Source organism: Psittacula echo, assembly GCF_963264785.1.
Source record: "Psittacula echo genome assembly, chromosome: 7".
Taxonomy (NCBI): Eukaryota; Metazoa; Chordata; class Aves; order Psittaciformes; family Psittacidae; genus Psittacula; species Psittacula echo.
The window spans coordinates 44,588,961-44,600,543 of NC_137740.1; the positions used below are offsets into that span (position 1 = coordinate 44,588,961).

General features: G+C 37.9%; 1 protein-coding gene across 1 annotated transcript in view; it reads left to right on the forward strand.

The window, feature by feature from the left end:
- The window catches only part of DNER (delta/notch like EGF repeat containing), a gene marked incomplete at both ends in the record, with an annotated part of 127,974 nt that overhangs the window by 51,152 nt on the left and 65,239 nt on the right, over positions 1 to 11,583 (forward strand). Inside the window, one exon of the mRNA XM_080623440.1 lies at positions 8,206 to 8,300. Within this exon, the coding sequence (XP_080479566.1) occupies positions 8,206 to 8,300 (95 nt within the window). The remainder of the gene's footprint in view (positions 1 to 8,205; positions 8,301 to 11,583) is intronic.

Sequence of the window (11,583 nt, forward strand, 5' to 3'; positions counted from 1 at the left end):
CTTTGGTGGAGGTTTCAAGACTAAAAAGTATTAAGCAGGAAAATACTACCTTTTGTCATAGCTTTAAAAGCTTTGCACAGCTTAATCCTTTCTTGCAGTCTTAAAAGGGAAAGAATTAAATAGCTAGGTTTTATATTACAAAAAATCTACTGTTCTGATCTTCCTTGAGATTTGGGGGTAACAATTAGGCTGCTGTTATTATTTTTTTATTAATCTTCCAAGTCAGCCTGTTTCACATTATTCTATACTGATACTGCAAGTAAACTGATGTTCTTCATATTCTTTAACCTGTCTGCTCAGAGAGAAATTTTGCACAATCTCTCCAAATGAAAGCTCTCCGTATCTTGCAAGTATGAATTTTCCACGGAAGCTTTTCCAGGAAGTTTTGGGAACTCAAAAAATGAACACCTGAGCAAAGTAAACAAAGAGAGGCATGATGTATGGTTAGTCAGACATTTTTATTCTGTATTCCTTAAGTATTAGGGATATACTTGCCAGTGCTTGCTTGACTGAGTGTTCTCAGTAATATCTGCACCAGTAGACAACATAGAGATGTCTTTAGATAGTTTCATTTCTTGGAGATCACTTGCTATAAATGAGTTTTTTCCTGATATGCAGATTAAGGGCTACAAACACAGATCACTGCGAGAAAAATATTGTCTGTTGGTTTCTTTAAGGAATTTATCTTTGGAATTTATATTTGTGCTCAGCTGTTGAAAGAGAACTTTTCTTCCTACTTGAGGCGAGTAACTTGTTCCATTTGCAAGAGATATGACTAGCAATCCACATTTTCCCAGTTCAATGATGTTTTGTCTTACAGTGTAGAAAAGATTTCTATTAGCCAATAATAGAAGAAAAAGAAACCATCTTATTAATCCTGCTCAAATAACAGAACAAACAAAATTAACTGTAAGAATAGCAGTAGTGTACTCTTATATAATCCTTTCCCCTAATAGTTCTCATTTTTTTTTTTTTTTTCAAAGGAAATCAGCAGTATTATTCACATTTTACAAATGGAGACACTGAAGTACAGAGCAGCAAAGTGATTTACCAGGTGTGCAGTCAGGAATTAGAATACTAAGCATGTGAGTCCTAGTCTAGCCTTTTATTTATACTGCAATACTACTACTCAGATTTAAGCTTTTGCAACTAATGATTAAAGGCTACAATAAACTTGTAATTCCCCTTGCAATGGGGAAAAAATTTGTTTTATGTTTTCTTAGCAAATTGTAAGCCTTTACAAGGAGAATGGCTGGGTCTGGTGGAAAATTCTGAGAGTGCTCCTGTTCTGCCGCAATGGCATGTGCTTAAGGAATAATTTGGCCTGAAACAGAGACCTTTGAATCTTTGACTGCGTTGTGTGTTGCTAAATGCTTACACGTTTTTGCCAAAGTATGCTATAGGTGCAGAAGGAGGCTGAACAGGATCATGGAGGAGAAATCCATTTGAGGTTGCTAAATACATAGAAATGCTATCCTTCGAAATGACAAAGATTTTTCTAAGCTGTCATGAAAATGAGCGGAGGTTGCAAGGAAGTAGGCTTGCCCTTATGTTATTTTCTTGACATTCCCTATTATGATTGCTGGAGTTAAATAAAGTAATGGAATATATATACTTTGGGTTTGACTTAGGACAGCTGTTCTAATAACTGTGTATAGGATTTGTTTTGGAAAATATTATTTTTCATTTGCTTATTAAAAAAGGTATCATACAAGCAAATAGGGAGACTGAAAAAAACTGATTTTAGAATCATAGAATCATAGAATAGTTAGGGTTGGAAAGGACCTTAAGATCATCTAGTTCCAACCCCCGTGCCACGGTCAGGGATACCTCACACTAAACCATGCCACCCAAAGCCTCATCCAACCTGGCCTTGAACACCGCCAAGGATGGAGCACTCAACAACCTCCCTGGGCAACCCATTCCAGTGCCTCACCACCCTCTCAGTAAAGAATTTCTTCCTTATATCCAATCTAAACTTCCCCTGTTTAAGTTTGAACCCGTTACCCCTTGTCCTGTCACTACAGTCCCTGATGAATAGTCCCTCCCCAGCATCCTTGTAGGCCCCCTTCAGATACTGGAAGGCTGCTATGAGGTCTCCATGCAGCCTTCTCTTCTGCAGGCTGAACAGCCCCAACTTTCTCAGCCTATCTTCATATGGGAGGTGCTCCAGTCCCCTGATCATCCTTGTGGCCCTTCTCTGGACTTGTTCCAAGAGTTCCATGTCCTTTTTATGTTGAGGACACCAGAACTGCACACAATACTCAATTGCTAAAATAATCTTATCTTTCTTCTAGCATAAATCTGTAAATTAACTAAATCTCTCCTCTACAGTATTTGTGTATGTAGCTTACTGTGCAAATGCCATTCTGATAGAAAACTTGTAAGCATCTCTGGATAGGTGATACCCTTTATCATATTTATTTTGAAAGCACTAAACAAAATGTCTCTAAAAGCTCAATATGCTCAAACAAAACTTACGTGAAGTTCATACAAACCTTAGTTCAGTAGGTTCCATTGCTAAAAGATGTTTAATGACTTGTTATAAATATTAGCTTTCTTAAAAATCAAAACTCTTGTATCCTCTTTAGGAACAAAATTATCCTATAGATAGGGAGTGCAATTATGTCAAGATACTGAAGCCCTGCTTGTCTGAATCTATTGTGGTGGGTGTGCTCAGGACTTTTGGTTGCTGTCTTTTACAAGTATCTGGATTCTTTAACTAATACTTCAGGAGTCATCCTGTCTTGAAATCTTTGAAAGTCTGAGAAAAAACAAAAACAAACCCTCCAAAACAATGAAACGAAATCAACAGAACAAAAAACAAAGTACCAAACAATAAAAAGGAAACAAACCAAAAACCACACACAAGCCAAACCCAAACCAAACCTGATAACTTTACTGACTTTCAGTGTTTTGGTGTAGAAATATCTATGGCTGACTTGATGGGCTTTGGTTGAAGTTTAGGTCCTAGCTTATTCTCCAGTGACCTGAACTCAAATGCTGCGTGTAAAGTTTTGAGTATGTGGAATTTTTGCTCAATGAACTTGTTTCCTCAGTGTTTACCTTTATTATTTAGAACAGCTCCATACACTCTGGAAGAAGAAAAGACCTTTATTTGTTCAAGGAAGTAATATTTATTGAATGACTGTGTTGATGTTTAACCAAGGAGTAGGGAGCTTGCCTACACAGCCACTACCCAGTTGGGATGGTGGAGAGAACTGAAAGGGTAAAATGGCAACAACTCGTTAGACATTTTAATAATTTAAAAAAGAAAAAGAAAACAACAAAGCAAAACCCAAAACAAAAGCTGATGCCCAGTCGGCCTTTGAGCAACAGCAGCCCTGGTCAACTTCCATCCTATTTTTATTGCTGCAAATGACATCATGTGGTATGGGATGTCCATTTGGTCAGCTGGAGTCACCTGTCTTACTGTATTCCCAAAACTTGTTGTGCACCCCTAGCCTACTTGCTGGCAAGGAAGTCTGAGAGGCAGAAAAGGCCTTGATGCTGTGTTCAGTATCAGATACACTGTTCAGTAAAAGCTAAAACACCCCCTGACTGTTTTATTAACAGTCATTATTAACAGTCATTATTAACATTGTTTTCATCACAAATCCAAAAAACAGCACCATGGAAGCCACTGTGCAGAAATTAACTCTATCCCAGCCCAAACTAATGCAGGCTGTTAGATTTTACGAAGTTACTATTGATTTTGTTGGCCAGCTTTAGATAGGAAGGCATCTGGCTTATATGATTATCCAGGCTATCTGTCTGAAAAAGTATCATTGTTTAAGGTAACTTACTGTGCCTGATGAAGCATTTACCTCTTGGTGTAATATTGGCATTGTTAACCTGTGACAGAAATACAGTTTTAATAGTGTCATCTAGAGGGTTGCCAATGCTAAGAATGCACTGGATCTTCATGGCAGTTGATTGCTGACTCCACAAAGTGTCTTTTGCTCAGATGAGCCAAGGAACACAGACTGCCAGCTATAGAATTCTCTGGGTGGATATGCAGCCTTCCTCAGATCACATTTCAGTGCTATAATAACTGGAAAGCTTTCTGCATTTGATACTGGTTTTGGATGCAGTCTGTCAGTCTTCCCTTGGTGTTCTTCAGAGAGGCACTACTACTCTAAACACTTCTGATTTTCTTTCCTGCTAGTGAGATATGTTAGAAGTAAGCCTTTATTTTCTTTCTATTCTGGTTTTCTTTCAAATGTTGTCCCATATGAAACACTGGGGGGTAGAAACAAATTCACTCACGTGGAGGCTAAGCTGTGTGACTATAGATTTTTCAGGAGAGGTAGTTTTTCCGTGCTACAGGGCAAGGGAATTGCTTCTTTTTTTCTTGTAGGATTTTGTTCTGTCTAAATGGCATTTCTGTGCCAGAAACAATCCTCGTTTATTGCTTGGTGTCTTGACTACAAGAAGAGAGTAATTGATCCCTCTCTTATGGTTCTGTTATATTGCTTTTTATTTTCCTACTTTTTAATTCTTTGCAGACAGATGTTCAAAATCTTATAGTCTCCTGTTTTCTTTCTTTCATGTAGTATTTTTCCCTTGCATAAGGAAGGCTGACAAACATGTTTTATTTCTTAGAAAATCAGGGATACCTTTTGCTACCCTTAGAGGGCTGGAAAAGAAAAAAAATCCTGCAGGCCTTATCCTAATGGAAAGGTAGTTATATATTCAGAAAAGGCAAAATTGCATGTTATGAAACTTGCATTATTGAATTGAAAGTTACTAAGTAAATACTTAGAAGAAAATTTGGAAGAATTGGCATTTGCAAGAGCATCCTTCATAATGCATGCAGTTTCTGCCCTACCAAAGAAATCAAAGATTATCTTTCTTAATGACCGTGTCAGTTTTCATGGGAGACCACCCAGAACATAGCCTTATTTTTCTCAATGAAATAGTTTTCATACTCTTCTATTAATATAAACAATGGGTTTTTGCACTGTACAGGATTAGTCTGCCCATGCTGATAAGGCCTTGTAGAGTTACATATGTCTAGTCAGCTTTCCAAGAAACATACTATGAAATTACATATACAATAAAAATCTTCAGAGAACTACTTTCAGTAGTGGGAGGCTGCGTTTGTGTATCCTAGCATAAATATAGACTTAGAGTCTGTATATTACTTTTCTTAGCCTCACTGAATTAAAAGCTAGTACACTTAATTTATCAAAGTAGTAAAAGCACTCATGTAAAAGTATTGCCTTGGGATTTATGTATGTATTTCAGCACTTGTTAAATTGTCGATCTCATTTTTCTGGTTGGTGTGTAGGGCATGACAGTATCTGTACAATTCACACAGTTTTTCTCAGGGAAGTTGTAATATGGAAGAACACTCTGTTGCTGTCGTCTTAGGTAACACCTGGTTTCTTTTGCAATCTCATCTGCACTACTGCTATGGCCTGGTAAGGTAATCTAGTCAAGTCACTGCTGTTTTGTTAAGCTCCAAGGAGCTTATTCTTACGGAGATTTCACTATCGCTTTTTTTAGAATCATAGAATGGTTTGGGTTAGAAAGGACCTCAAGACCATCTAGTTCCAACCCCCCTGCCATGGGCAGGGACACCTTCCACTAGACTAGGTTGCTCAAGGCAATAGGGGTCCAACCTGGCCAAGAAGACTTCCAGGTATGGGTATCCAGAGCTTCTCTGGGCAACCTGTTCCAGTGCCCCACTACTCGCAGTTTCTATGAGAGGTGCTCCAGGAGGATAGGATAGAAATACTCTTTTATTTACCTTTTAAAAATTATGTAAGTTTATTTTTCCAGTGAGTTCTGTTTTAAATATCTTCTACTAGTTCCGGCAGTTTGTGTGGTGGTTTTGGCCTTTTTTTTTTCTTTTTAATTAATTTCTAAATTTTTTTTTGTTTGTTTTTTTATTTTTTTCTTTGGGAGTAAGACTTTGTCCTGGGTTCAAAACCACGACAGACTTGCAGATTGTTTTCATCTTCTAAGTGTTCTTTCTTATTTTAATTCCATGGTGGTTTTTACCCTCATTCTTCAGTCTTTGAATTTTGCAGGGAGCTCTGTTCAGACAGGAAAGACGCACACTTAAAATCCTTATTCCAATTTCCCATAGCTCTAGAAAAACTGTGTGCAATTAATTTCCAAATTCGAGTGTCAAAGCTCTAATTTTTGTCTCCCTAATATTTGCCTGAAATAAGACACTGCTAGAACCGGGTTTTTTTCCTTATGAGACCTGCTACTTCTTACTGTGATGCTTTGTTTGGTGGTTTGTTGTTTTTTTTGTTTTTTTTTTTTTTTTCTGATCCAATTACCAAGATTTTTAATATTTAAAAAAAAAATAAGCTGTTATAAAATTTTATTTTGGTGTCCTACTGGTTAAGATGATTATTTTGACTCTTGAAGCATGAAATCGGGGTCAGTTACAAATGGAGTTCCTAGAGAAAGACATTGACCGTTACAGATATCTTAACAGAAAAGTCAGAATTGCGAATTTTGCATTTCAGTCTTCTGATTCCTGTTGAAATATTGCCTATGTGTGCTTTTCACGCTGGGTAATGCTTAATTCCGATGTGTTTGCAAACCAAAGTTTTTCTGATTTGTGGTTTGTTTTTTTGGTTTTTTTTTTTTTTTTTTTTTTTTTTAAAGATTAAATCTCAGCTCTTGCTGTGAAGCCACTTTGTTCATCTGTGCCCTCTTTAATTTTTTTGTCATTTTTTAATTCTAGTTTCAAAGAGATCAATTTCTTTTACAAACTTCTAATATTGAATAGTAAGGTAAATAAAAGGCTTAAATTACATTTCTTTCCCCCTTGTGTTCCAGGGTAATAGATGCATGAAATTGTAACATTATACAAATACTTTAAAAGTGAATGTATTTTTAGCTGTAGTATAAGACTGTGTGAGAATAGAGATATTGATTTCACTTTTTTTTTTTTTTTTTTGTCTTTGGCCCAGTAGGAATATAGATTCACAAAGAAAATGAAAGTGTAAATGTTGGCAAATACGAAAGAAAGAGTGTTAGCCAAAATGATTTTGGATTTATTGTGTTTTGAATGTTAGCTCCGTAATTCTGACTTCCAAAATTGAAAAAATTGTAATGGATATAATCTTTTTTCAAAATATATTTGAACAAATACAGTGAAATTGCATCTCAATTTTCAGAAATTACGCGTATATATTCTACGTGCCAGAGAATTTAACAATGAATCAAGTAATCTAGACATTTTTTGGAAATGTGAATCTGTCTTGCCTGAGTCAAAATCAGCTTTGAGTCTTCTAAAAACTACTACTTGCATTGTGTTCTGGACTTCTGTTGTTCATGTTTTCACAGATGTTTTATAGTAAAGTTGAAATACAGGTTTGTATTTTACTTAATTTTGCAAATTTACGATTTTCTTTGATAAATTCAGGGAGTGTGTCAGGTTGCGTTTTTGCTTTGCCAGTGAGTATTCTAGAGGACTGAAAGAATAACATTGCAAAAACTGCCTAGCAATTTGAACTGTTTTTTTTTTTTTTAGGGAGTGATATTTCATAGGCAAGCTGATGAAAATACCTGGAAACTACTTAATTAAAATTACTGGTAATTTAGGCGATAGACTCATTTATGCCACATAAAATATTACTTCTTTGAAATAAAAGTGTCTCTAGTAACGCTAATGGTTTTCAAGCTGCCTTTATGAAGTGCCTACTAAGCAGCAGAGATTTGGCAAATATATCCTTCCACTTTCAACTGTGTTCATAAGTTTTACCTGGAAATAATAAAAATTGGCAAGTGGGCCAGTATTTTTTTAATCTATGTTTGGTAAAAGATATATTTCAATATAGTAGAAAGACAGTATCAGTATTTGCTTTATAAATCCTCCAAGATCACCTAAATTAATGATACAACATTTCTTGGAAGTGGCAAAAGTTACAGCTCTATTTATTACTTTAAAAGACCAGAAGCCTAATAATTTACTAAACATGATCTCTTTTAAAGGAATGCTTTTAGAAGTTCACTATTATGTGCAGGACATTTTTGTTAAAACAAACAAAGAACGGTTATGTGAATTCTCAGAATATTTGTTGACAGAATAAAAATTGTGGTGACTCTTTTGGTTTATCCTGATGATTTTCAAAAGAAGACTGCTGGACTCTTCGTGTTACTTTCTAAAAAATCTTTCATGGTTTCTTTGGCCAGATTTTCTGGTTTAGTGTTATTTAAAACTATTTTCATTTTCAGATAACCCCAGATGTAGCTTGTGGAAATGCCAGTTCCAATAACTCTGCTGGAGGCCGGCTTATCTCCTTTGAAGTCCCACAGAATACATCAATAAAGTAAGAATATTTTTCATACGTGATGAAATATAAAAATGCTTCTAATTTGCCTGCATATTTTAGATAAAGGTTATTCAGATAGGCAGGTTTGTCAAATGACTAGAAGTATATGAAAGAACTTCAGACAGACTTCAGGCATCTAGCAGTGCCATGTCAGCTCTTTGCTTGACATAATTTTTCCCACATATTTAATGTTTTAGAAGATGTAAGCATGTAAACTGTCTCTGGGCTATCAGAATGCATTAGAAATTAGAGCAGAAGTGTTGAAGATGTCAGTTTGGGGAAGATACAACATTTCCTTTCTCCTTCATGCAGTGAACGCTTATTTCCCCCTTTAATCTTAAAATGCAGTTGCTGGTAGGAAGTATTATTATTGACTATCTAAATGCATGTATTTTATGCACTTGTATTTGATCTGGGTGTCGTCATCAGCTGTTGAAATCTTTATGCATGTCCTGCAAACACACTTCTCAAACATTCTAATTGATTCTATATTATTCACTTTTCAAACTCACGCTTTTTCTATTGAATACTTGCTTGTTATTTTAATTAAGAGAACACAATTTCCTGGAAAGATCTGATTCTGTCAGATGGGATGAGACATTTTCTTATAGCAAATTTTATTTAAAATAAAAATCTGCCAACGTAGTTCTCTGGCTCACAGCTTTGCTGCAATTTTAGGCTTACATTTTCCCCAAATAGCCTACTTTTATCATACTGTCATTTCATCTTTCAGATTCCCAGCTTTCAGCTAAAAAAGGCCATGCTCACAGGAAAAAAACAAACTGGTGCAAGCAGACAAGCTGCAGACAGTTTGGGGCAGTAACTGTTAAACATGGGAGCTTGCCCACTCTTCCCACATCATGCTCATTCATGAGTGTTAAGCCTAAGTCAGGAAGAGATCTCTAAGTGCGGATGCTGCGGTTGGGTGGAATCTGTAAGCAAACAAGCGTCTTTTCATGAAATCAGGAATAAGCTGGTGGTTTTGGATGCTACAGCTGTATTTAGGACCCTTGTTGAAGGGACTCCATCTTAAAGGAGGTTGCAGAGTGCACAGTCATTTTTTTACACTATATATAGAATCATAGAATAGTTAGGGTTGGAAAGGACCTTAAGATCATCTAGTTCCAACCCCCCTGCCATGGGCAGGGACACCTCACACTAAACCATGCCACCCAAGGCCTCATCCAACCTGGCCTTGAACACCGCCAAGGATGGAGCATTCACAACTTCCTTGGGCAACCCATTCCAGTGCCTCACCACCCTCTCAGTAAAGAATTTCTTCCTTAGATCCAATCTAAACTTCCCCTGTTTAAGTTTGAACCCTTTACCCCTTGTCCTGTCACTGCAGTCCCTGATGAAGAGCCCATCCCCAGCATCCTTGTAGGCCCCCTTCAGATACTGGAAGGCTGCTATGAGGTCTCCATGCAGCCTTCTCTTCTGCAGGCTGAACAGCCCCAACTTTCTCAGCCTATCTTCATATGGGAGGTGCTCCAGTCCCCTGATCATCCTCGTGGCCCTCCTCTGGACTTGTTCCAAGAGTTCCATGTCCTTTTTATGTTGAGGACACCAGAACTGCACACAATACTCCAAGGGAGGTCTCACGAGAACAGAGTAGAGGGGCAGGATCACCTCCTTCGACCTGCTGGTCATGCTCCTTTTGATGCAGCCCAGGATACGGTTGGCTTTCTGGGCTGCGAGCGCACGCTGCTGGCTCATGTTCATTTTTTCATCGACCAACACCCCCAAGTCCTTCTCCGCAGGGCTGCTCTGAATCTCTTTGCCCAACCTGTAGCTGTGCCTGGAATTGCTCCGACCCAGGTGTAGAACCTTGCACTTGTCATGGTTAAACTTCATAAGGTTGGCATCAGCCCACCTCACAAGCGTGTCAAGGTCCCTCTGGATGGCATCCCTTCCCTCCGGTGTTATCAACCGAACCACACAGCTTGGTGTCATCGGCAAACTTGCTGAGGGTGCACTCAATCCCACTGTCCATGTCACTGACAAAGATGTTGAACAAGACCGGTCCCAACACTGATCCCTGAGAGACACCACTCGTTACTGGTCTCCAGCCGGACATTGACCCATTGACCACAATTCTTAGCGTGTGGCCATCCAGTCAGTTCTTCATCCACCGAGTGGTCCACCCATCAAATTGATGTCCCTCCAATTTAGAGGCAAGGATGTTGTGTGGGACAGTGTCGAAGGCTTTGCACAAGTCCAGGTAGATGACGTCAACTGCTCTGCCCCTGTCCATCAGTTTCGTAGCCCCATCATAGAAGGCCACAAAACTGGTCAGGCAGGATTTCCCCTTAGTGAAGCCATGCTGGCTGTCACCAAGCACCTCCTTGTTTTTCATGTGCCTTAGCATGTCTTCCAGGAGAATCTGCTCAGTATAAATTTTTAGCAGTGATTTATATCTAGGTAGATTAGTGCAGGTCAGTATCTATCTTTAGCTCATTCTATTATTTCCTTTACAGGTCCAAGTAACATCACTGGTTTAACTGCTATCTCTGAAAGGAAAATAATTTCAGTTTAATAATTTTATTTTGCTTTGATTGTCAGGCATGACCTAACTGTAGAACTGGCTGCTGTCCTGTTCTCATAGTGAGATGGTCAGCTTTAGGAGTAGCGATGAGGGTTGTTCTATTGCTCTTAAAGAGGACACAAAATGCTGTCCAAAATTTTGCTTCTTATGATGTCTAGTTGAATTTTTTTTTCAACTTGTATCAAACATGCTTACAAAATTTTTCATTTCTTGTTTTAGATGCAAATAAGAAGTAACAAGAGAAAAACTGCCTTGTGTTTTTAGCAGGATTGAAACAATTTCAGTACAGGAAATTGTGGACCAGAACTTCATCTCTGGGTATTTCTAGGCCTGTTTTCAGCAAGAGAGAGTTATCAGTTTTCAGAAGTTGGATGCAGTTACATTTGAATTTTTGGAGGATCATTCAAACATATTGGGGTTCCTTTGGGGGAAATTATTGCCACTGTTTGGGCATTTGCCAGAAACACGACAGGATTTTATTTCTTGTTTGTGGGGTTGAGTAAGGAAAAAAGTGTCCTGAGGGGAAAGAAACACTGACATAGATACAGTGCTCCCTAGTGGAGCCGACAGTGTATATGCCAGTTGTGAACACTTACCTAACCTGTCGGTATTTAGGAGCACACGGTGTACTCAGTGACCTTGAGACTATTACATGACTCATTTGATTTACAAGAATAAGCTGTTCTGAACCTTCAATCTGATATGTCAAACATGAGGATTTCTACCGGGATCTGT